The following is a 26,780-nucleotide window of genomic DNA, read 5'->3' on the forward strand; positions in this document are numbered from 1 at the left end:
ATTATCCTAGGATTTACTCCAAGATGAAAAGGGATTTTACATTGCTCGGACAGTGGGCATTCTTCATCTCAGACCATGCAAATACTCAGAACCAGGGATCTGGCCGATTGCAGGATATGGGGTTTTGCTTGCATAAACAGAAGAGGCAATAAAATGTCTGTACCTATGCGCCATGAAACTCAGGAAGTCCGTTTAAACCTGCCAGCCTTGTGTCCAGGCTCACAGATGACACTGGAAGGGATATTGAGCCGTGGTACCCGTCCAGATTATATGAAGAGATTGGTATCTCTCTGATCAAACTTGGGTTGAATTTGGCCTCCTTTCCACAGAGGACCATTTCATTCCTCAGGTCAATATATGAACTGAGAGCGCTCTAATGTCCTTTGTTAATCCCCACACACTATGTGTAAGCTGTGCCCTTACTCATCGTTATCGATGGCTCTCAACAGTGTAAGGACACTTACCAAGCGCCCTTAATTTATAGCCCTTGCAGCAGAGCTCAGCTTTAGGCAGCCTCTCGCTCTGCCAGGAGCCCACAGAGATGCTTTTTCCAACAAGCTCTCGCAGCCTCCCTAGAAACCTGGTGTTATCTCTTGGCCCATCAAGCCAGCTGACACAGGGACCTGCCAAGTGACCTCAGCCAGGGAGGAGAAGGAAGGGAGGTTCTCAGCTATCACTTACCATTGGCTCAAGGCTGAACACATCGTCGGAGAAAAGCATGGAGTCTCCTTGCACCTTTGCCCGCTGGTTCTGGAAGGGGCAGGAGAGAAGGGGAAGGCGTTCTCCAAGAGCAGAGTCCACCCTGCACTCCCTCAGACAACGATCCATCTTGCCCCCTTTCTGCCTCTGCAGCCTGCAGCCAGGGGGAGAGATGAACCAAGCAGATAATTTAATGAGCAACATATTTGCAGAGACTCGTGTGAGCGCAGGGGCAGCAAAGCGCTCGGGGAGGATCAGCAGCAGCTCAGCGAGGGGCTGACCCCAAGCCACGGGGTCCCACACGGGTCAGATTATCACTTGCTGGCCGCCACCACGGCACGCAGGTTTACTCCATGCTTACAAGCTCAGAAGAGGTTTCTGAAAGCCGGCAGCCCTCGAGAGCCTCCTGGCTCAAAGCCTCTGACACAACTGATGGAGAATCCACCGACCACCCCAACTGGCTTTTCCTACCACAGAGCTGCCTGGGGGAGCCAGATCAAGATGAAGGAGCACCCACTGCAGGGCTTCACTGGCAAGGGGAGACGCAGCTGGGTTTCAGCTGCAGGCTACTGGCATCACTCCTTTTTCCTTCCCCTTTGGACCTGCAGGGGTAAGCAAGCTAAATGTGCTCTCTGTGCCCTATACCACTTCTCACCAGAGGATCCCAGAGCACTGTAAAAGCAAACCAATGAATTCAGGCATTGCATCACTTCGGTGAGACCAATGTCTATATGTGCATGGAAACAGAGGCCCTGAGAGGGGAAGGCACTTTTCCTGGCATCACCCACTAAAGAAGTCTGGACCAGCATCTCTGAATCCAAACCCTTACGTCTGGCCTTGAACCACCTTATCTTTTTCCTCTTTTTGGCCATCTCTGTAGGGCTATGACGCAGTTCATCTCTCCCTTACTTGGCAGCTGTAGCAGAAATCATTCTAGAGTTTAAAGATCACAACCAAGAGATAAGGGAGCACTGCTACAGAGCAGTTGCTTCCTAGCTGGCATATCGCTGTCCCCTCTGCACACTCCAGTCCCCGGCCATGAAGAACCAGCAGGTGACAACTTTGGGGGGATGAGTGGAAGGCTCCATGTGTAGCAGCAGATCAAGGCAATGTAGTAAAACCAGGATAGCAATCATCACCCAGCTAAATTCAAATACAGTTCCAACGGAAATACGGTCACGGATGTTACTAGCTGTACACAGACAGAGCCTGGGGCAAAGGCTGGCACCAGCACCAAAAGCACTTGCTTTGGCTCGCCCCCCCTGGAGCGCAGTGGGGAATGTTTCTCCACGGCTGACCTACAGCCCTGCGCGTGAGGAGGGCTTCCCGCCACCGATGAGCAACCCCCAGCTCAACCTCCATCAGCGGACAATAATTCCACCATTACATCCCAGAAAGTCCTGCAGGAGGGAGACACAGCAAACCCCTGGATACACCAAAGGATCCAGGTCTTCTGGGGTCACAGCCCAGAGCAGGGTCCTGCACTGCCTCCTCTCATGGAAAAAGTCCTCTCTGCTCTGAGATCTCTAAAGCTTCTCTGGCAGCAGGACAGTGGCCCTGGAGCTATGACCATCCCTGGGATTGCAAGGAGGAAGAACAGAACGTCCTGGTCAGACTCAGGACATAAACTGGCATGAGATCAAATGTAATTGGAAATGAATCAGGTTGAAGTGAACTGTGGGGAAGCCTGGTTGCTTCTGAGGGGAAAGAGGATCACTCAGGGTCCAATCTGAGACAGGCAGGTGAGGAGAGAGCGGTAAAGGAATGGTCCAGGCAAGTACCCAGAGAAGGCAATGAGGTTTTCTTTCAACACATTCAGCTTGCATGGAAGGCACACACTGTGTAATTAAAAATAGAGAACAGTGGAAAACTAGTTTTGGCCTTCAAGGCATTTCTGACCTAATTATGTTGAACTTTATTGGCTCAGAAGCCCTTAGAAAGTGCTCCAGTTTAAGGCACTTTCCTGATCAGCTGTGAGCTAACTCCTACACACCTACATCCATGCAAGTCTGGAAAGTCCCACATCCATGCAAGTCTGGAAAGTCCCACAAGGATTCCCTTAATCACCCAAACTTTTAAGTGTCATTTCCAGTTCATCCCCCCGGGCTATAAGTGTGTCTCTGCTGCCTGAAAGGGGAATGTCAAAGCTTCACCACAGACACCCTTGGAAGAACCTGCCCCATCTCTCAGCACCATGAAGACACAGGCTGCTGCAGCCCAAACGCGCTCTGTCCCGTGCTGCCCTGCCTTCCCTGCGGAACCCTTCACCTCCAAATTCTCCCCAGTCTCTGAGGAAGGGTAGAAATAACTCGTTGTGCTGGAAACCGGGACAGTGCAAGGCAATTCAACATCCTACAGCAGGACGGCCTCAACTTGCTGGGCCAACGCAGCCCTTTACCCTGCACATTCCTGGAGAAGGAGCCTGCCACCTTACCAAAGCTGGAGTGGAAGAAGCTGCAGTGAATATCACAACAGTTATGCTACCTGCAGCTATGTTAAGTGCTGCTACTCAGTGCAGTCCCAGGGAACGAGTGCTGACACTTTCCTCAGCCTCATGGACGCCCCATAACCCAGGGGTCTCTGGATATCAGTGGTTTGGGGCTCCCTAAAATGCAAATTTGCTCTCTGAGGGAATCCAGTCACTGCAATCAACCTTTCCTCCACAAAACACCATCCTCAGCTGGACTATGGATGGAGCTGGAATGCGAGGCACTGAGCTCCATTACCCTAAAGCCCAGGGACACCTAACCTGATGCCATAGATGGTTTACTTGCCCTAAACCATTCAATGCACCACACCTCTTGAGGCCACATGTTAGTTTTACCCTTGGGCAGTGTATCTTACTGAAATGAATCTTTCAAACGAACCTCAGCCTCTGATGATCCTCCTCTTCCTGAGTTGAAAAAGCCTTCCACTGGAAGTGGACCTTGATTTCACTCCGATTGTGGATGACTACAGATCTGTGGTTTGACAGCGTGAGGTAAGTCTTCTCAACTGTCAGGGAGCTCCTGGCCAGACCGATGTTGACATCTACAGCTGCTCCAGAGAGGCTTGTGTGAGTATCTTCACCTGGAAAAAAGCACAGGGGAGTCTTTGCTCATCTCACTTGCTGATGGAAGTACAAGGAACAAAGCAAACCACCAGTAACAGAATAAACTCTTACAGCTTTTAGCTGTATTGGCAGTTCCACAGATCAGCACATTCATCACATCCTGACAGCTGCCCGTGTACAGAATGAGGATGGCACCACCGTCAGCACCTTATTTCTGGGTGCATTTGTAGAGATCTATCCCCAAGGTGACAGTATTTACAGTGAGATTTTTCCGATGTGCCCAGGTGGCCTTTGGGTTGCCATCCCACTCAAGTCATAGAGAATTCTGCATCCAAGTCGTTCAGGTGACTCTGAGGAGTCCCACCTCAGTCAGGGCTTGCCCAGCGTTGTGTCTCTCCTGGTCCCTTGTTGCTGACACCCAAAGATGCCTGGGGGCACGCAGGCAGGAAAGGGAGGTTCAGAGGAACAAGTGACAGCCCAGGGCAGGATGGGACACAGAAGAGAGCTTCACTGTGTTGCAGAAGCAGCGCCCTCACTTGCTGTGGGTTTGTGAACACGTGTCAAGAAGAGACTGGTGGGGCACAGCCCACCCCGACCTGCCCATTACAGCCCTGCAAGCCCATTTCCTCAGCCGGGACCCTGCTGCTTATGCCCGAGTCTGCAAGTCTACGCTGCGTCTTCCCAAGCCGTTCAACGACCAGAGCGAGGGCATCTTTGCTTTCCACCTCAGAGCCCGCTGAAGAGGAGAGTGTCCCTGGCTGTGCACATCAACTGACCAACGACGGGGGCCTTGCTGGAGGACCTGCCAGCACGTCACCCTCCCAAACAGACTCCCAAAGGCTCCCTCCTTTCCAGAGTTTTCAAACCTTCCTTCTTCCCAGCCAAGTAACTCCTGGCAGTCAACTGAGATCAAACTTCAGTACCGAGCTCACTCTTCCTCTTGCAGGCAAGTGTTTCCCAGGTGAGACTCAGCAAACAGCAAACATCAGACATGCTCTCTAGAAACGGCATTTCTGTGGAGTGGTGCTTAAAGCCTCAGAGCCAGCCCCAACGGACAAGTGCAGCAGCCTGGCCGTAGCCTGGAGAGCATCCCTCTGCAAAGGCAGAGCCTCCTCCTCCCTGCACAGGTCACAGCAAGGCAGCCAGCCAACGGACCTGCCTTTAAAGTGCTACTGTGCAACAACACAGGGAGAGCACTGGATCTGTGCTGGGTGCACTCCTGAAATCCTAAGCCAGACACAACACAGCAGAATCACACTCATTCCAGGGGAAAAAAAAAAAAAAAAAAAAAAAAGGAGCCCCCTCTTTTGGGGGGGCACTGGGGATTGACTCACCCTTAAAACACTAGTTCTCCAGAGTCATTCACTCATCTCCACACACAGAGGACCCAGCCTTCATGCCTGTATAGCCTCAATTTCTCCGCTCTTAAGGGAGTATGGAGTGGTAGGGATTTGTGGTCAGAGATGAGAGTTATGCTGCAAGGACAGCAGCAATGTTTACAGTGACTTGACAATCTGCTTTCTATAATGGACAACTTGGCATACAGAAATGACTGATGTTCAGGAGAGTTACAGAGGCGGGTATGCTTTATGAGCACTGCCTCTCCCTCCACTGAATCCTTGGCATATATTGGCAAGCAAAGGAGCCAGGAGCCAAGAAATGGGAGACATGCACAGTGCCTCGAGCCTGGGTTTATGGAAACACGAGCCAGCGCTCTACAACGATCAAGATGACAAACTACTGCAAAATAAACACCATGAAAATTATCATCGTCTCCCTGCCTAAACCCATGGCCACGTGCGTCTCGAAATACTGGGTATAGTTCTGATCTCAAAAAAACAAGCTGAAGCATCTCAAGCTAAATAGAGAAGGACAGAAAGAACAATTTAAAGTATGAAGCAGCTTTTATAAGAAGATTGACCATGACTCCTCATCCTAGAAATCATACGGGCAATAGATGGGAGAGGTTTGTAAAAGCATGGATGGCCTGGGAAATGTGAATAAGGAAAAAATTGTCACTATTTGTCATAAAACAGGAACCTGAGGGCCTGAAATAATGTTATTAGACAGAAATTACACAAAAGTGGCAGTACTTTTCCAGGGAGTATTCCTTCCTTTGGAACACACTGCCACAGGAGGCTGTAGAGGCTAACAGCTGCAAATCCAGGGAGAAACCGGACAAATTCTTAGAAGATAAAGGCATCAGAAGCTATTCAACAGAGATGAGAATAAAGCCTCCAGCACAGAAAAATGCTAACTCCAGAGCCCGAGAGGGAGAAAGCATACGCACTGCCTGTTTCTACACAATTTGCTAAACATCCCCTACTGCTGCTCTCGCGGGGAGTTGCTGGGGATGCAGTCACCCTTGCCCTCCTGGCTGCAGGCACTGAGGACTCTTCTGAAGGCTGGAGGGTTTGCCGGAGCACCTTCTACCACAGAGAGCATTTGGCATCGTGCTGAATACAGACACCCACAAATCGCCGGGTCCAGGAGAGTGCGCACAGCTGCCAGCGAGTCAGGAGGAAGCCACGGATCTGTCTGCCAGGCCCAAGAGCTGACACGGAGAGCGGACCGGCCAGGGTTGGCTACGGGTGGCTGCAGGCTTCATGTCTTGGGTGTCAAATCAGATGTGACGTTTCATTTAAGACTCTTGGCTGTTTTTCAATAAACGCCTCTGTACTGTAACAGCGACATAGCACTAGGCATTTCACTTGGCAGGGCAGTGTCCATGGTGTGTGGTTTGGGATGCTTGGCTGCCATGAAAGCTCATTTACTGAATCTAGATGTGTCTGCCCTATCATTATTTACACAACGTGATCTTATTGCAGACTGTCAACTCTCTCATTCTTACATGCTTCTGATACATTTCCTACAGGTGGCAGGACACAGCTTTCACTCTGCAACCTGAACAAAGCAATGCCTGAACTTGAAATTAAACGCTAGACTTTTTACAGAGCAGCAGAACAGATGCTTCAGGTTGTGCACTCCTGAGTGGTGCTCTTTGACACAGCAGAAACACCTCTGTGTTTTATCCCAGCATCCATCCACATGGCTACAGACACACGTATCAGCACACCACGATAACTTTTCACTATCTTGAAGTGAGAAATCTGTGGGACTCCTGTTGTGCAGGAAAACAGACAAAGAGAGAATTTACAGAAGAGCTAAAGCATCTTTCTGAATTCTTCTAATACTACACAAGCATCCTGGTACAAGAGGGAGTAATTTTCAGAGCAGTACAAACTGATCTTAAACAGAAAGGATAGATGAGCAAGCCCTTGAACAAGATTTTGAAACAAATTTCAGGTTTGATGAAGAACACGTTCCTAGTATCCAAGAGCTGGTACTTTCCTTCATTGATACTGCTCTAAACATTAGGAAGCTGGTAGCCAGATCGATTAGACTGAAGAGAAACAAAACAGCACCCTGATGCATTTTGTCTTCACCACGACATATTCTTCCTCTAACCCTGGGTTTCTCTCTGAGATTCTCTCTCTGAATTTGGATTGTAAATCTTTTAGGAGTGAATGACAGTCACATTTGGAATATTTAGGTAGCATGGAAAGCAAGTGTAATTTCATTTGCCCAGTCTGTCAGAAGACAGTGCCTTCCTGCTGCTGCTTTTTCACTGAAAATACAAGCAAGCAATGAAAGGAGAGCTCTTCACTCAAAAGGATGTGACTGTACCCCCATATCGACCTATGAGAAGTAATTCTTCTGCTCCTGCTATCATACCCAGCTGCCTCCACTGCCGGCATATTCTTGTTTTTCAAGCAGCGTGCAGAGGTCTCCGTTACCACTTCACCGCCGGAGAAGCGAGTCACCTCACCAGGCCGAGCGATCTCTGGAAAGCTGGAGAAGTCACCTACAGCCTGATCCAGCCGCCCCACCATGTGCCTTTTGCTGCGTCTCCCACAGAGCTACCACCAGATCAGAGTCAGGAGCGCTCCTCTGAGCTGTTTCGCTCTTGGGAAGCTGATGGCTTCACCTACAGGATGCGCTGAGTCTCCGCCGGCCTGAGAAAGGCGTCTGTCCGTCCCCACGCCTGTATCTCCAGCCCCAGAGCAAAGCATGGAGCAGCGACAGTCATTTGCAAGTGCTTCTCCGAGGCGGTGTTCAGGAGCTGCCTTCAGACGTCATTAAACCATCACGTTATTTACTCCAGACTCCTTTATAAACCTCACCACTAAATAACTGCTGCTGGCAACACAGGTGTCTCTAAAGAACCACTCCCAGGCTACAACAAAGCTCAGAGCATCCTCCTCATGACCGTGCCCACAGTTGTTGCTGTAACGGCCAGAGTCCCCAGTGTGGCCCCGGCCTCAGCAAAGCACCCACTGAGCCCACGCAGCACAGTGAAAGCAGAGGGTCTCTACCCCAGAGGCCCTGCAAGGAGCCATAAGACAACAGATGGGGATGAAAAGGGAGGTGGAAAGCAGTGACCAGGCAGCAGTGCTCCACAGGACAGGCTGCAGGCTCTTCACACAGCTCTCCTGCACGCTGAGCCATCTCCCTGCAGTCAGGCTCCCGCTGTGCATCCTTCTGTGACCGAGCACCCACCGCATTCCCCAGCACCCCTCTGCACCGTGCTTAGCAAGAACTGTTTGCCTGGTTCCAGGATGAAATACTCCGGCACAGGAATATCCAGAAGCCAGCACGGAGGCTTTGTCCTGCCCAGCATGAAGGAGCTTTGCAGAATGTTTTGAAAAGGACGATGAAACCGTCAGAGGATGGAAGACCACTGCCGCGTACCCAGGATGCCGCGGGCTATTTTTGATCGTTATTGCTACCACAGTAACGACACGCTGGGGTACCCGACTGGCTGAAACATTGCTTTTGGCCATGGGGAAAATGGTGCAGGAACTTTCATTCTGATTGCCTGGCAAAGACATGCTCAATAGACCACCTAATAAATCAGTCACCCTTCAAGCTGTGCTTCTGCTTCTCAGCAGATGCTGATCGATCCACAAGGAAAGGAGGCTAATGAATGTTCAGTTCTGTCCTGAAACACCTCCACCGGTAATGACACTTAGAACACGTCAGTGATTTCCACTGATGATAAGAGTAGACAAGCTGTGGTCAAGGATGACCTGCAGAGAGATGAAAACCACATTCTTCCAGAAATCTTTCACGTGCTAAAAATGGGGTATGCAGCGTCACGCAGATGTCTGTTTCTGTGCATGCCTGAGGATGAACAAAACAGCCAGAAGGAGATTTCTAACTTCCAAGCCACCCTCCTAGTACATACATCCCAGTCTGTGCTCACGCAGTCAGCTCCATGGGTTGCTGGAGCAGGGGTTTTCTTCAGAGGGGTGTTACGTAGTTGTGGAGCTACAAAGCTGTGCAAAGAAACCTCAAGCAAATGAAGCACAAACTTCATTCCCCTTCATCTACCCTCAAAGTGACAAATCAGCTCTCCTGAAACACAAGGCCCTGGAGAGGGGCCATACTCTGCAAGGAGCAGAACAACCTTACCAAAAACAGCATGAGAAAAATTCATTACTACAAGCAGCTCTAGGAAAGGGGAAACAAAGACAGGAAACAGTTGTTACCTATTACCTGTTTTGATAGAGACAAACACTCTGGAGACCAACTAGACTCACCCATCAATCTAAGTGATTTGAACTATAAGAGCATATAACCAATCGGCTGTATAAAGTATTAGTTACCAACCCTCCGTCTGTTGCAGTGCTGCTACTGTTAAGATGCAAAGTCAACATATAATTGCACAAACTCCTATTTACACCTTTTTTGCCTACAATATACGACTCCCTCCACTCCCTTTGAAGCAGATGTACGAGAACATAAAAGTCTGACAGAAACCAGCCATACTGCTGGGAATTCTCACAAGAGAAGGAAAAAAAAGCACAACATGCACTCACCACCTACGACAGGCGGAAAGAAAAATCCCCTTGCAAAGTTTTTAAATGCCTCATAGCTCAAGGAAAATCTAGAGAAGCCTCTTGTACAGCATCAGTCTGGCTTACACCTTAGGATCTAACACGGGAAACAAGATCTTCTTTAAAAACTCACAGAATAATGTCAGTTTCTAACCATCTGCCAGCACTAAACACAAAATAAAAAAGAATTGCAGCAGTTAGAGCACTACAGGGAAGCTTTGGATTCAAAAGGGGCTGTTGCTTAGGAAGCGGAAGATTTCCCCACCTCTTAGCACCTGTAAGCAGCTACCGTAAATCTTCCTGGTGTGGAAGGAACGGAGAAGTGCATGAAGATGAACAGCTGCAGACTGGAGTGGCAGTGGCACACAGCGGTGGGCGTCAGAAGCTCACGGTCTGTTGCCATGAATTTAGCTCAACAGTAGCTTAACGCTACTCACAGAAGCACCAGAGCCCCTGTAAACACTGGCACAAGACTAAGATTAAAGCCAGAAACTGGTTTTAGTATTCCCACCCTGGTATCCTGCACAATACAGGGACGAGTCAAGTATGTACCGAGGTAGGGAGTTTGCTCAGGCAAGTACTGAGCCTCCTCCATTCCGGCTGAAGTCAGTTCAAATTGAGAACACTCAGCAACTTGTCTGAGTGATCTCAGGAACAGAAAATGCAGCACAACAAGGGCTAAACCTCAGTTAAACCCTGCTGCCTGTCCACATGCATCAGTGAATTTACAAAGGAGAAAAAAGAGGAAGGAAAAGACTTGGTCTACAGACTAAATCAATAGGATTTTCATTTCACTTTCAAACGAGTTCCTAGAACTCAGTGACTGCAATGCCAGCCTTGCAAGACAGATGACAAGACCCTTGGTCGAAAGGCGGTTCTTAGAGGAAAGAGAACAGAGCTCTGCAAAGGTGGTTGCTTTCTCCAAAGCCAAACCACAGATGACTATCACAACAAGGCAGTGTTTTCTCAGATGCTTTATCCTCGTGGTAGCTGAGATGTTCAGAGGTGCTGGCACGTCCACGCTACCATTACTTGTTCAGCCTCAAACAGCAATAAACAGCCAGGGCTGGGATTTCATGAGTGTCCTGCATGTGTACAGTGACCACTAACACACCGCCAAGCCCCTGCATGGGTGGCCTCGTTACCGAAGTAAGCCTGCTCAGCCAAGGAAAAGGATTCAGCATCCCAACACGTTTACGTTCCCAGATGGAGTATGAGCTGGGCTTTTTCACACCCAGACCCATGTACATGGGGGAAATGGAGGAGCTGGGACATGTAAAGCAGTGAAGATCAAATTTTCACTGTAAATCATTATGCTCTTAGCAGCAAAGACATTTTCTTCACACTCACCTGTAAAGTTTGTAGCAACACAATTACCACCACGCGGACAGCCTGTCCAGGGGACAGCACCTGCACTCCTAACCAGGACAGTGTAAAGGAGGCACAATTCTAATCAGCCAAATAGCAGGCAAAGGGAAGAGCTTCGTGTCTCCTTAAGCAATGCTAGGGACAGATTTGAATTAAAATTAAAGCCAGGCAACACGCACCTGATCCTGCATCAGTCACACTAAAACCAGTGGGATTCACTGAGAACTACTGCCACTTGTGAGCAAGTCCATACAGACACACAGTAAAGCAAGGAAAACGCCTCCCAACACCCTACACTGATATTTTGCTCTTAGTGCCTCCGCTTCTTAAGAAACAGTCTGTTGGCAGCTCTGAAAGAGCAGCCCAGCTGCTTTTTGTATGCGAGTCGCAGGGAGTCTGACAGCGCAGGACAAAGCAGCCAGGGCTCTCCCCGCCAGGCTGGGTAACACGGTCTGGTGCTCTGCACTACGCCTAAAACAAGCGGCTTTTAAGATTGATTGATTAAATGCTTCGGTTTCACTTCAGCAATTAATCTCAGCAGCCTTTTACTTCTTTGTATGCTGCAAAGTGTGAGAAATAATCCCTTAATTATTCCTTGCTCTCCTCAGTCTGTGGTTTATTAAAAAATTACTGCAGCGCCGTACTGACAGGCAGGAACAAATCCTGCCTTCATCTCCCAGGCAGCTGCACCATGTTACGGGGAGGTTGCCCATCCCAGAGCCAGCAGATAGTTTGGTCCCTGTGGCCTGTCCATGAAAATCACTTTGGCAAAGATTACCCATGGAGGGATCGGGTGTTAAGAACAAGGCTCAGGTTTTCCAAGCAAGCTGTGAAGATCCCGGCCCTGGATTCTTCAATTGCACTTTCCATTTCACATGGTATAAACCCCACCGCCCTGTTAGCCCTCATCCAACCCAGGAAAAGATCTATCCCTCTGAAGTTTATCCTATAGGTTCCCTAAACGCATACAAATGAGGCACCTTTTGTCGTTCTCTGAAATGTCAGTTGTTCTGTCAAGAAAGTGTTACCCAAACCAATGAGCTTCTCTGAGTGAGCATAAATTTTCTGTGAATGTGTCACTGACTGAAAAATATTAAACAAAGCTGTGATAATTCAGAAGGCTGCAAAGAGCATTTGGAAGATATAAGAGAATTTACAGAACTTCCACAAACTCAAGACAATAAAATGCTCATTGCTGGGCTAAAGCATCGCAGTCGCACCTAGGTGAGGACATGACACTTCCCAGGAATGAAGTTCAGGAATAGGGACAAAACAAACCTCTCTTTCAGGCAAGAGAAAATGCACACCAAATGCATTCAGGCAACTGAAGAAGTGTCTTGATCAGCATCACGAGATACCTCTGCTGAACCAAGGCAGACAGAAGCCTTTTAACATTACACCTTTTCTTGAGGTTTTCCCACCTACTCTTAAAGTGACACTATTTGTCACTTTTTCCCCGAGGTAAAGGACAGGGGAGGTACACCTGGAGAGGGAATTAAGGTGGCTGCGACATCGGGCAATGATGGTAGATGACTGTCATGGGGCGTGCTGGGGGGAGAACACCGTGCTGACAGCAGGGATGGACCAGCACACAGCCACACAGGACACACAGAACAGGCTCAGCCTTTGCCCTTTAACTGCTCCCTTCTAAGCACTGAGACGTGCAGAGGTTTTGAAAGAAAAACTTTTAGAAGTAGTTTGCAAAGCAAGTTTAACGTTATTCTGCCTAGAAGGGGCTCTGTTCTGAAGGATGCAGAGAGCGTGCACCACGCAGTGCCCAGCACTTACCTGTGTCATAGTGAACTACCAGGGAACCGGAATGATCCCCGGTCTTCAGCGGGTGAAACTCCACTGTCACTTGCACGGCATCACCAATCCCAAGAGTCCCGATGGAGGGATCCACAGAGAAGGGGCTGCAACGCAGAGAAAGAGACACATCAGGGCTATTGTGGGCGATCCGGGGACTACACTCCTTTTGCAGCCTACTCCACTTCAGCTCATTGGGCAAGCAGGAAGCAAACAAACCACAGCCAGCATTAAAAACAGAACATAGAGGATCAGAAATGGCACTACAGACTCTCACTTCTGAAGAGATCCGGCTCTCCGAACATCCTGTGGTGTCAAACGACCTCACCTCCCCCATACTCTGCATCCCCATCTCTGCAGGGAGGCTCAGGAGTCCGACTGCTGGCAATACAGCCAGAGGATGGGTTCTGAGGAGCACAGAGAGGGTGAGAGCGATCTGCCTGCACAACCTGACACTGACTTCCGCGGGAATCTCTCTTTTCCTGCCACCTATAAACTCCACCTCAGGAGATGCAAATGTCAGGGCACTACCTGTCCCAGTGAGACTGCAGCCTAGCAATCAGACAGGAGGGAGAATAAGTGTCTTTCTGAAGACCAGAGAACAAATATGATTTAATTTGCAGAATTCATTTTTTTACCTTGAAAACATCCTAGTTTAGCCTAAGAAAGGGTGCATTTCGTCAGCATTACAGTGAAAGCTGCTCTAAGAAAAGGAACAATCAGAAAAGGCTGAATAAGTGCAAACGCAGATTAGAGCGATACAAGGACATGGAAACAAGACACGGCAGGAGGATCCCTTGTACAGCCTGAACCGTTAAACCCCCGGCTACATGAAGTGCCATTACCAGGAGCACATCAAGGCGGGTTTAACAGGGGTTTTTCTGTGTATTCACAAGCACTGCAATCTGGGACTCTGGGTTGTCATCCAAGCTCGGTAACTGTTTGCTTGGCCCACCAGGCAAGTTCTGTGCAATGCACTGGAAATAATTATGAAAATGTGTTGGGGTACTTTGGATTTAATATGAGCAATTATGATTTGTCACCAGGTAAACAGCTCTTGGCTGACAGACACAAACCTCAGTGCTTTAATGCAAAGGGACAAGCCAGGTGTAACATGCTTCTGCAGCTGGGCTTCATGGCTCTTCTACAGCCCCACTTAGAAAACAAAAGTTATTGCTTTTAATGCTTTGCTGGTGGTCAATTCGTCACCTTAAAAACATGCTCTGGAGAGTTTTACCATGATTAGAGAATGCAACACACACAAAAATACTGAGAACAACTGGAGCCATGCGCAAGCTGAACTTTGTTCATATAAGTAGTGACAGCTGATGAAATTGCTGGAGTTTCTGCTCATTAAGGAGATGTCACTGCAATTAGGGGCCTGACCTGCTCCCATTACAACCACGAGAGCATTGCCACCGAAGCACGGGGCCTGCAATGTTTGTGTGCTGGGCCTGAGACTCTGGAGAGAGGAGGAAAGACAAGGCACCACCAGCCTCAGAACTGGGCTGTTCTACACGGTCCTGCACCCGCACTGATGGTCACTGACAGGACTGCTGCAGGTCTCTGCCAGGGCTTGGGTGAGATCATTGCCTGGTGTGGGAAAGGCAGAGATTTTGGAGTTTCTTTGGTTTTGTTTTTTGTTTCTTTTTCTTTCAGAAATGTTGCCAGAACAGAAAAGCTGCCAGTTAAGGGGGATCCTGGACAACACTTCAGCACTACCTCCCATCCTATCACCTTCCTGCTCCTTCCCCATGTCTACATACTCCTGCCCTCAGATGGATGGGAATAACCCTCCCGAAGATACCTTCATCTTTTCAAATTGTCAGAAGAGGATCCAGCCAAGTTCAGGACTCAGTTCTCAGGGCTGAGAAATGGAGCACAAATCAGATACTGCCTGTCCTACATCCTACCCCACGCCGTACCCATGAGACAACTCTTCCTGCTGTAGTGGGAGCTCATTACCCCTCACATGGACCTGGTTCTCCAAGACCCAAAGATGCAAGCTCCATGGTTTAACTTAACTCCCCTGAATTTCAGTCACCATCACTAAGCTGTTGTCTGCAGCCTACAGACGAGATGCTAAGGAGACATCCCTGACACACTGTCACAGCCAAATGAAAACCACTGCTGAGAGATGGCACTAGCGGGATAGACACTGGCTTTTTACCCATTAAATGTGAGCTGTTCTTTGGGATAATTTGCATCCTGTTAGATCTACCCTTTTAATGAATCACTACTGCTCCTGAAAGACAGAAAAGATAAGGTTTGGAGGCTTTTTAATAGCTCGTTTTCTTCTGACATGCTTTGTAACTATGTCCATTTGTAGGTTTGCTTTGTTGTACGACATCTAGACTTTCACATGTCCAGATCTCCCAATGGCACCTTGCAGTCCCTTATGCAGCTTGTATAAACATATCTAGCCACACCAACTTAGGAGAGACCTGCCCATCAGTACTTGCCGAGATCTTGCCTGTTACTGCCCTTCAGAAAGAAAGCAACACTAGATTCGTAAGCAATTTCATCATGATATGTTTTGGCATTTACATCTTGCTTACTTTCACCAGGCAACAGCTCCCCATCTTGACAGCTGGGCATCCCGTGATGATACCAAAGGCCAAATACTCCTGACAGAACTGAGAAATACAACTGACAAGTGAATAAAGCTGGCAGTTCTGTGGCCCAGGCTCTCAAACTACCATGCTGCCTGTTCTCCTGAACCACACCTTTGGCACACGCAGTGTGCAAGGAGGCTGCAATATACTTCAAGTGCCGTGGCATGTTTATCTCTTGCAGCCAACCTTTCTTTGGTCTACTGGGGCCTTATAAAATCACTTGAGTTTGGGAAAATAGATTTCATTACAAGCTACCTCCAAACCCAAGGAAGACAGTAAAATTACTGGTGATTGAACTGCCTCTTCTGTCCACTAAGATCTATTGCAGGAAAAAAAAAAAAAAAAAAAAAAAAGGTAGTTTCATCTTGGCATATATTATTTTATAGTAACGGTATAACAACCAAACTCAAGCAATATATCTTTTCCAGTAAACCCAGTCTGCTACACTCAAAGCATCCAAGACTCCATCTCTGTGCTAAAAAATCCTGTCAGCATCACACAAGGTCTGTATTTCCCTCTTTCACTGCACCTAGGCTCAATTTTCATGTCCTTGGATGGTCTTTGCACGTCCTACGGGAACTCGCCAGTCTCACGCCTCCATATAGCGTATGGGTACTACAGGGAGGGATACAAGGGGGCTCGAGGCACTGTGCCTCGCAGGATAATTTCCTGAGCCTTCAGAGCTTGGTGGGGACATTCCTAAATGGATCTTATCTCAGACTGATCCCCTCTAGCCCCATAGCATGGCACAGCACAACGTCAGCAATGTCAGGAGAAGGCAGTGCTGCACTGAGATCTGCTTCCAGACACCCTTTTCAACTCGGATGTACTGGAATGACATTTATCTCTGTGAATGTCATGAAGCAGAAACTGGTTATCCTGCCTTAACAATGAGACAACAGGAAGAGACTTTCTCTATTTATACTATTATTACTTTTTATTACCATGCTATGCAGCTAAGAGCTGGGTATGGACACGCAGAGGGAGGAGAGCACGAAGCCAGACTGCATAACAGGGAGTGCTTTGGTGGTTTTCTCCCTCCATGAAAAGTGATCAAATACGCGGCCATGCTTCTGGTAGAAACCATGGCAAGGGAGAGCTCCAAACGGGAACAGCAGAAGGATGCTGAATTGGCCCCATGGCTTCACTTAAGAGCTCTTCCCTGGAGGGAAATGCACAACAGAAAACATCAAAGCCTTTAGATAAATGAGTAACAGGCAGGGAAAGTCATCACGAAGTGACCAGATGCAAGAGCTGAGGGGAAAGGTTAGGACTGGAGATGGGCTGAAAAATGCACTGAAGGTGAAGGCAGACAGGTTATGCTTGATGCCACAGAGAAGGAAATCCAGAGAAAAGCTGCGAGGAAATGTGATATGAGCAGCACGATGGACTAGGAAATGGTGGCATCTGCAGCTGACTTGTGAATGGGCAAGAGCCTGAATATGCTCAGGCCAGAAAACACAAGTTTAAATTGTTTAGATAGAGAATAAAGGACACAGAGGTCACTTGATGGATCTATAAGCTTAGACAGATCTCTCACTCCCTTCTACTCCACTAATCCTCCTCCTCCTCCTCCTCCTCCTCTCACATGCATGTATTTTTAAATACTCTTTTAAGAGTATTTAAAAAGAAATCTGAATGAAAGTCAGGGCAACTTAATTAGAATAAAATGCTACTTATATTCAAAGATTTAAATCATCTGTTTGAAATTTCAAAGCAGCTTTCAAAAGTTTATCATGAAATGGAAGAGATGGCAGATGCCCTCAGCCGACAAGGGAAATCATATCAGCTTCCCATCCCTGTACACATGCAGTCCAGTTGTTCAGAACTTTTTTGTGTGTAGTTTGAAATAAAACATTTGCAATGCCTCCCATTTCTTTATTGCAAATCTGGGCGGAAATATTTGCTCAAGCTCAGAAACTCTTAAAATCCGTATCAAGGAGGACTCGACGTGCTGTATCACTCAATAGGAGAGTTGGAGAGTCCATTGCAAAAAGATGATTACTGAGATTTTACTGAGTATTTATTTTGGTGGCAACAGCTAGATCTGGAAATCCCAGAGAAAAACTGTGCAGTGATTTACAAGTTCCTGCCTACGTGTTTCCACAGGGAAAAGAAGCAGCGTCCTTAAACAGCATCCTAGAAGCCTGCTTAAATAGCCTTGCCAGGGTTTGGTGGAAGCTCCTCTTGAACCCTCATGTTTCACAAGAGAAAAGTAAAGACTGGCCTTTTGAGCCCTGTTTTCCTGGAGAAGAAGTTGAAGCAGCTCAGGTGCACCAAGTCAGACCGCTGGTCTTTGCTGCATTCTTGACCTCAGCTCCTACACCAAGACCTCCGGGACCAAGCAACTCACCACGAATTACCAGCCAACTGAACCAGTTTCCCTGCAGCTGCATCACCCTCTCCCATTCAGCCAACTGGGAAACCGGGGGCTGTCTTCTGAGACCAGAAGGAGCAGGACAGGCTGTCCACCACACAACTCATGTCAGGCATTTGATTCAGGACCACCGGAACACCACGTGCTCGCAGCCTCCCAGAGCATGGCTGTCTTTGGCCGACACTGGTATGGAACCACTTCAGAAGGCACTCGGGATCAGGAGGTTGCAAGCTGGATACTTACAGATTGGAGCACTCTCCAGGAAATCTGGGAGAGATAAAGCTCTAGAAGAAAAGGCCCCCAACCCATGCACCAGACACTGGCTGCATCATTTGCCTGTGCCCTCATTAGCATGCTGCTTTGGGGCTGTGGTGCAGTTTTTAAGCCAGTGTCTGCTCATCTCCACCTAAAAGCTCATTCTACTTAATATTTGGTCTCACGGACCAGACCAAACCCACTGGAAAACAAAGTTCCTGGCCTTTGTCAGGGCCTCAATACAAATTGCTTTGATCTACGATTTCTAATGGCACTTGCATATAAAGACACAGCTGCTGGTAAATTTGTAAACGTCTCTCACCAGCTCACAGCTTGCCCATCTCTTAACACTGTGTTCGGCCTACAGGAACCGAGCTCCTAGAGCTGTCGCCTGCCACGCAGCACCTTACACAGCCCAAGGGCAGCCAGGCTGCCTTCCGTCATGTGCTCTTTCAGTCTAATGGAATCGGTCTTGCGAGATGCTCTGTTGGAGACACCACTGCAGTACAAAACCTCGCTGCAGCACGCAGAGTTTTATCACAGGTTCCATCATACTTAAAACACTACAAGCAACAGCAAAACCCACATGTCCTGCCCGTTTCCAGCTACAGCCGCAATACAGCAGCTCAGATGCTCTGGTTCCTTGTTGTTACCAACCGTGTTATCATGCAACAGTGTTTTGCACAAAGAAGATGAGCTCCTTTACCTCTCAGTGCTGATGCGGTAGCGAGCCTCCCGGTTACCCACGTTGCGAACCAGCAGAGTTTTCTGGGAGCTGTACTTGACTGGACAGACGGAGAAGTTCAGCTGGTCAGGGAAGTCCAGGATAGCTCGGGCACCTACAGCTCGGATTGGCACAATAAACTTTTCCCTTTCTGTGATGCAGGTGAGCTGGTGGAAATAATCCTGCAGGGAAAGAAACAATCTCAGCACAGTGCATTTTGTACCATCCCATGGCAGAAGAAAAACTGCTGGTTTCTATGACTCTAACAGTAGCATCCAGTAACGTCAAAGGGCTTTTTACCTTAAGGACCTTTCATTCCTGTAGTGTGAACAAGGCTGCTAACTTGCAAAGAAGAAACAATCCCATTGATTCACCTGCTTTCACAGCAAGCTGGCAGAACCTGACGAAATTTTCTGATACTTTGATTCAGAGGCACCAACATAGAGAAATTTCATGGAAGGGATTACAGCAGTAACAAGAACCCGTGATCATCCCCACCGCAGCTGATCAAAGGCTCCACTAAGCACCCAGCTGTGCCACAGTACTAGCTCCAATCCCAGCAACACAGTGACCTCACTGATGCTGGCCAGGGAGGGGATGCTCAGGTGCCTTTTCAAAAGGACTTTGCCACGTGCACGACCAACACTCAGTCTTTGGTGAAATATTTAACAAGCTGGACATGGGAATTGTTTTAATGTCAGGTGAGTTTAGGGTAAGTGTGTAATTCCTACCCTTTCCCAGAGCAATATAGGGACAAGGCTGGGGTCACACACCCTTAAAAAGCTAGCTGATCCATCTCCCAACCGCAGAACTGGCTCAGCTCTACACCCAATCTACTCCTGCAAGATGCCTGACAAGTACTTAAAAGCACTAACAATTCCACCCCTGCCCTCAGCAGCCTATTCCAGCTCTACACTCAACTTAAAGAGTTCTTCCTGTGCCTAATCTCAGGTACATGAAGGCAAGGCTAAAGCAACAAGGATTTGGCCTCAGAGACAACCATGACCTTGAGAGAGCAAACTGCCTCTCGCCATTCATGCACAGGCACGTTGCGTGCCGAGCCCCCTCTCCAGGGACGCCCTGGGACGCTGCATCCCGTACAAGGCTGGACTCAGCTCTTCAGAGTGCCCTGACCTTCAGCCACGCCCCGTGACCCACCAGAATGGGACCTTGCACCAAGCTGAACAAAGCCTCAGGCCAAACCGGGGGAAAGCCAAGGGAAGAGCGGTGCCAGGCAGAAGCTGGCTGTGCAGGCTGCTGTGAACCCACAGTCCTGTGAGCATCTGCAAGCTGAATAACCCTCCCGTGGGAGGAGATGGGGGCTGCAGATCTCCACTGCAGCACTGCCCTGCCTTACCAGCTCTGCTAGGCATTTATTTACAGTCTACGGGTACAGCTGGAACCAATTCACAGCCTTGTTTTACCTTGCAACTGCAAACCCTTAGACGGTTTCAATCCAGGTTTCTAAACAAACATGCCTGGGTGAGAGAGGGGTTGCATCGCTTCCACACTTTAAAGTTTCTTTTTAGACCCACCAGCTTCAGTCTACAGATTTTCATGAAAATACAACTTCATCCTTCATACAACTCCTCTCCCAGTTTCAAGGAAAACACCTGTCACTGTGCAATGGTTCCTCTTCTCCTATTCACCTTCGAGAAGCAATAAGTTACAAGCTCTGGCCTGCGAAGTATCACCACTGGCATTTGAATTCGCACCCAATGAAATTAAAGAACTGCTTGTGTCTCAGAGGTGTCAGTTCAGGCTCTTTGCAAGCTCAGGTTAACGTTAATTACTGTCACAGTGATAGCAACCTTCACTGCCCAGCACACCAGCAAACGCAGGGGGCGGTTTTGCTGTGAAACCAACCCTAAATACCTCACTGAACTCACTGCATCAGACAACTGCAAAGAGATCCTTGTAGCACAAAGTAATGTAGCAAGTCAAGCAGGGAAAGCTCCCTGCTGAAACCAGGATATCATAAAGGCTGGAAAAGAAGGGCCATTAAGAGAGGAGAGACTGGAGGATGTAGACAGCTTCCCATGAGAAAGGGTGGCCCTTCTCCTGCCTTCCTCAGCCACCAATTCACAGCAGGCTTTGAAATCGGTCACTTGGCTCCAGGTTCATTTTGCACAGGGCCATTTGCCTTGATTTTCTGCCCGTTTCCTCCCCTCAAAAGTCATCTTAAAAGGATACTTGGAATAGCTTCAGTGTGCTACCAAACATCTAACAGCACCCGACTGAATTCTAATTTCAGTAATGCAATAACTCATCAGCCTGTCATTATTTCACATTAACGAGCATTAATTCAGTCTCCACTGAGCAACAGTAGTGAATTTGGCAAACCTTACAGACTGAACGCGTATTGCTTGAATATATTGTATTGCTACAGCAAAAAGAGCGAGAGGACAAAACAGAATAAGCTGTGCTATGTATTCATATGCTTCTTGCTTCCTTCTTCCTTTAAGATAATCTATTAATAAGCCAAAGGACACACACAAAGGTAGGTATTCCTGTCTATTGCCAGTCAGTTCCATGATGGTTTCCAATTAGGCAGAGACTGTCAGACCATAACGCAAGGACACCCAAGCACAGGGTGGCACGAGAACACCCACACCGTGCAGCTGAAGCCCTAAACCCGAAATGTGTACAACAGAAGCAGCAAGAGTAACTACCTGGAAACGCTGACCCACAGAAAGATTAGCATTTCTTATTTCTAAGGAGAGTGCCAATAAACAGAGACATGTCAGCTCTTTATTTACCTTCTGACAGTCCCATCCTGTGGCACATTCCCAAATGACTGCAAGACAATAGGAAATTGCTCATTTTTCAAGCAAGCGCTACATGGCACGTGGCATTTCAGCCACTAACAACTCACATGGTCCTTTTATTTAGGGCTTAGCTGCAATTTTACTCCCTTGAATCAGGAGTGACTTTGCTGAAGTCAGACTTACCCCGGGGAAGAACAGATTCAAACCAGCTCCACAGCAGGAGTGCCCAGCCCTGGCAGAGGGGTTTGTACCTGCGTCCCAGATCACGGGGTTATCCACCCTCCCTGCAGGTGATGGAGCAGCAGAGGGGCAGAGCCTCTTCAAAGGCAGCGCTCGTCAGCCTTCCACAACTAACACACAGGTGTTCTGCGTGCAAGCCACTGCCAGCCCAACGCAGGCGGCTCTGCAGAACCATTTCCCAAAGCCTCTTTGCTGAGGGGTTTTCAAGGCGCCGTGCACCTCCTGGCTGTGCTGTTGATGCGTTTCTAGCTGAGCTACGGCACTCTGGTGCTTCGCTGGCCCCACACTCCATCAAGTATGAGACAAAATGCTTAATTCGTACAAAATTCTGATTCAGCTGTATAAATCCCCACGTGCTCCTCGCTGAGCAGCAGGCATCCCTCTCCCCATGCCCTGCACAACCCCCAGTGCACCAGAAACCACCGGAGTGTCACTGAAGCTCTGCTGGCAGAGCTCCCTGCTCCATACACTCGCCAGTTCAAGGGCAAGACAAGGGACAAAGTATTGGACATGGGGGTTCTTGAGGGCTCTCTCACCCCACTTGTATTTGTGGTGATGTTCACGTGTTGCTCTGCTGCTTCTAAACTCGAAGAGCAGCACTTTGCCCTTCACGGGCACCAATATACCTCTGCCACCCCCCAAAAGTACACTAATTAATATGAATAAATCAGAGTTTGAAGACACCGGTGTACTTTGCAAAGCCTACCTCAATGAGATTAAGCTCTTGTGTCACTTGAGTAGTTTGGAGAACTGCCCTAGGACAACAGAATTTTAACCCTAAATATTAACGATGTGAAATAATTTCTCATCCCTCCAAAGGAACAGATTATTTCACAAGCATGGGGAGCTAGGGACCACAGGGCATTTTCTCTTCAGTTTTCTATATCTGTGCTGTTTGAGGATAGGACAAAGTGTTAAATTATATCTAAGGAGCAAGTGAAAGATGAAGAAGCAGGTACGCCCAAAGAGATCTTGCACCGCTGGCCCGGTGCAGAAACATCTGCTGGCTCAAAGCCGTCCCCTGGCCTCGTCTCTCCAACAAAGCCATGCGAAGGACAGTGCTAAGAGGTAGCAGAATGGTGGTGAAAGGACTCAGCCTGCCTGTCCTTGTTTCCCTGCAGTGCTTCCTCCCATCCATGCCAGGTATTAAATTCTTCTGCACTAACAAGCCTCCAGATAACAGTATTGACCCTTCACATCACAGCACTGACAATCAGACCTGCCAGGGCCACAGCACTGACGTGCAAACCTCTAAGCAAAGGCACGGCGCGTTTGGCATGGAAGAGGTGCCAGCTGACAGAGCACCACAGTAACACGCGTGACGGCCACAGCGCAGGCTCTGGGTAACGTGTCTGCCTGCAGCTTGTACCTGCCCGTTTATTCCCCTATGTGCTCGTTCAGGCAGATGTCTCAAAGCCACCTGCAGCCCAACAGCCTCCTGCCGAGTTAGGGACATCTAGAGCTCAGTGTGCCTGTGCCCGGCTGGCTCCCTGCCACCTGCACAGCGCTCCCTCTGCCCCAGCCTCCCAGCTGCATCGCAGACAGACAAGTGTCCTCAGGGACAGCCCAGCTGCAAGGCTTGAAAACAGAGGGGATGGAAAAGCACCATCTTTGCTCCAGTCCAGGGTGAGGCAGGGAAGTGGCTGCCCGATGGGAAACAGAAAAGCTCTCTGGATCTATTTGTTCCTCTAGTATTTTCCACAATAATTAAACCCCTACTGTTGGGATGAGATGGTCAAACATCAATACCCCACCCTGCCATTTTCCTACAGTTCCACATGCATCTTCCCTCACGAACACTCAGGGAAGCGCAGGGAGGGAAAGCACAGCCCGTCAGTCCCTGCTGCAGCAGCTAACAGCATCCTAACAGACCAGCTGCAGACTGCCCGACCACAGCCTGGAGCAGACCCCACAGCAGGCTGTGGGCTCTAACCAGTGCGTAAAATCCGCCATGACTTCAGACATAATGTTCTGCTGTCTCGCTACCGTGGCCAACACGCGAGGCATTAAGGTGACTCCAGTTTCCACGGGTGGCAGTCCTCCCTCTGATCAGGCTCACTTTAGGTCCTCCAAGTAACAAGTCACTTTTAAACACACCTCTGTATCTACCGTTAGTGGAGCAAACCCATAATCACACAGCAGTGGACAGATACCAGAAACCAACACCTCGGGAGGCCGCCCCACTACAGACGGCAGACTCTCTTATCTCTCAAACCAGCAGACATGACATTAAATGTTCCATCACTGAAGGACAAAAGTGATCTGAAACATGTAAGAGCCTCCAGCCTATGAGAGCATAATCTTCCCCATGGGGAAGGAGTTTCCCCTGGTTCTAGATCCAGGACAACCCCACTGGAACCAGGACAGTCCTCAAAACCCACAGCAGATGCCCTGTTCTGAATCCAGCCCAGCAGGTTCAGCTTACACTGAAGGCACCGACCTCTCTGGACCTCCAGTCTCACCTCGTTCTCCTCCGGGGTGAACAGGATGTGGAAAGTTGCACACAAGCCAGGTGCTACTTTACAGCACACACCACTGGGGCTGGTCAACTTGAAGTAAGGCGATGGCTCCAAGACAACCTTCACCAGCCGAGGAACCTGCAGGGAAGACAGGAAACTATGATTTTGCCACTTGTACGGAAACATGAGGAGAAAATACCTGGCCGTGCCCTGGGGACATCCCTCCTTAACCACTTTTCCAAAGCACTTCTAACTCTTGAGGTTGTCACAACCCAGACTGGAAGCCCAGAGAGTCGCAACAGTTCTGTGATCCCCTTGGGTTAAATTAAGGTGAAACGACACCAAGCGACCGGTTAAAATGTTTTACTTGCAGTAGAAAACAATTTAAACTTGGAAAAGGATAATAAGCAATGTGGTGTCTTACAAAGGGAGAGGGAGAGGGAGAGGGAGAGGGAGAGGAATGCGGATCAGCACCCCTGGATCCAGTGCTGTCTCAGGTCCGACCATCTTGGCTGGTGGGTGCAGACGCAACAAAGTTTCTGTCCCCTTTTCAGTTCATCTTACCAGCTGGTTAGCACACTTCTGCTTCTGGGGCAGAAATGCTCACCTCTTGTCAGGCCTTGCCGCCTCTTCAATGGCGACGGCACGAGGCCGTTAGCAAGGCCAGCATGGTGTCTGGCTGACACAATGGAGCCACACAGTACCGGGCTTACACAGTGCAGCCAGTGATGAGCGGTCTTTGTGCTCGAGGGGAAACTTTTGGTTTCACTCAGTTTCCCCCCCTCTGAGGTCCACATAAGGCATTTGTCAACACAACTACAAGGGAGTGGGGGGGTGCAGCCTTCCATACACTCCCGCTCCCTCAGGTGACGTTCCTTAGACTAATCCAAAGGCCACAGCTGGTCCTGGAGGTTTTCTGTGTCGATGAATGTTTGAGGCATCAATGCCTTCAGTTCCTTACAGAGGAATACACCAGGATGGAATCCATTCTGCCAGGGCACAATAGCATATCAACCAGCCCAAAGAACCTGCGGGCTTCTGCCTGCACACACCCAAGCAGTCACGCCTCTGGAGGGGGATGAAATACCCGAAGGCAAAACAGCACCTGTTATACTGGGGGGAGGAAGAAATTCACTTCTAACATACTGGGTTTGAGTGGGGCAGTCAAGCTGCACTGCTACAGTCACGCAGGCAGACCAGCAAGAGGAGACCACAGACACTGTGGCCTTACTGGGAATAAAAGGAAACCTGGAGAGCAAAAGGAGGAACATAGGAAGACAACGAGACAAGAAACAAGGAGATGGCTTAAGGGAACTTAGAGCGGGCTGTAAAGAAGCAAGGGAGAAGCCAAATACACTACAAGGAAAGGCTGATGCAGAAGATGAGAGCGGTCAACTTGCCAAAATGATGGAAAGCCACACAGCCCCCCAGGCTGGGCCTATCAATTATGGCCTTCAGAGGCATTTTCTGCCTTGAGATACGTGACCAGCACTGACTCACGGTGTGGTTTCGTTGTTAAAAGCCACTCTTGGCTCTCTGGAGGCTCTTGCTGCCTGGTGCCTGTAGCCAGGCAGCTGCCAGTGCAGGCAAGGCAGATTTCTGGGCACTCCTCCCCACAGCCAGGAGTCCAGGCAGGTACCCTGCTGCAGGTTTCTGCCCTCTGGGATACCACAAGCACAGACACAGCAAAGAGGTGTTTTCTAGCACACTGATGTCAACACCTGAACACCAAATCTCATCTCAGAAAGTCTAAAACAGGCAATTTTGACTGACAAGCAGCTTCAACTGATAAATAACAAACCCACGTGAGGCCTGGGCAAAATGGAGGTTCATTCTTCACCACCCGCTCGAGCCCGATAACCCACGGCCAAGGCAGTCCTGACGTCTCCAAACACCCTTTGCTCCCAGCAGTGCCCTGGGACAGCAAGACCCAGGAGAACATTTTACACTGCAGACAAACATTTTGGTCACCAAGACCCTTGGGAGACGAGCTAAGACCTTCAGCAAAAGCCACCGAGAACATCTCTGAGAGTGGTGAGGAGCAGCCTGAAGACAGAAAAGCAATTTTACAACACACAGGGAAGAGCAGTAACTATACAGCAGAGCACTTCTCTATTTGAATGACTACAGAGCCTCTATCTGGAATATACACTTTGCTGTTAGCTGGATTTTTATGGATCAGACAACCTCAGGCGACCATGCAGTACAGGTCAGCGTGATTTGGAGGGATCTGTGAAACTGGTGAGAAAACTTTGAGACAGAGTACGGTGTTGCTGGACATCACCAAAAGCCAACAAAATTAGAATATAAGCACCTCTCTTGGGATTATCATCTCTATGTTTGTGTACTTCAATATGCCAAGGATTTCCCTTAAAGCTGATCTTGCTTTTCCACCAGAGCTGTCCAATGGCTGAGGACTTACTAGCTTCAAAACTAATTCCTTCTGGAAAAAATCAACAGCTCACACATTGCCTCCCCTTTACACAGCATACAAATCACAAGGTGCAGCTGCACAAG

At 48.8% G+C, this 26,780-nt stretch overlaps 1 protein-coding gene across 1 annotated transcript in view; it reads right to left on the reverse strand.

The window, feature by feature from the left end:
- The window catches only part of LOC141955369 (hydrocephalus-inducing protein homolog), a 96,466-nt gene that overhangs the window by 60,826 nt on the left and 8,860 nt on the right, over positions 1-26,780 (reverse strand). Inside the window, 5 exon segments of the mRNA XM_074895208.1 lie at positions 682-853; positions 3,567-3,768; positions 12,808-12,932; positions 18,779-18,978; positions 24,267-24,401. Of these exon segments, the coding sequence (XP_074751309.1) occupies positions 682-853; positions 3,567-3,768; positions 12,808-12,932; positions 18,779-18,978; positions 24,267-24,401 (834 nt within the window).

This window comes from Athene noctua, unplaced genomic scaffold, assembly GCF_965140245.1.
Source record: "Athene noctua unplaced genomic scaffold, bAthNoc1.hap1.1 HAP1_HAP1_scaffold_162, whole genome shotgun sequence".
NCBI classification, from domain to species: domain Eukaryota; kingdom Metazoa; phylum Chordata; class Aves; order Strigiformes; family Strigidae; genus Athene; species Athene noctua.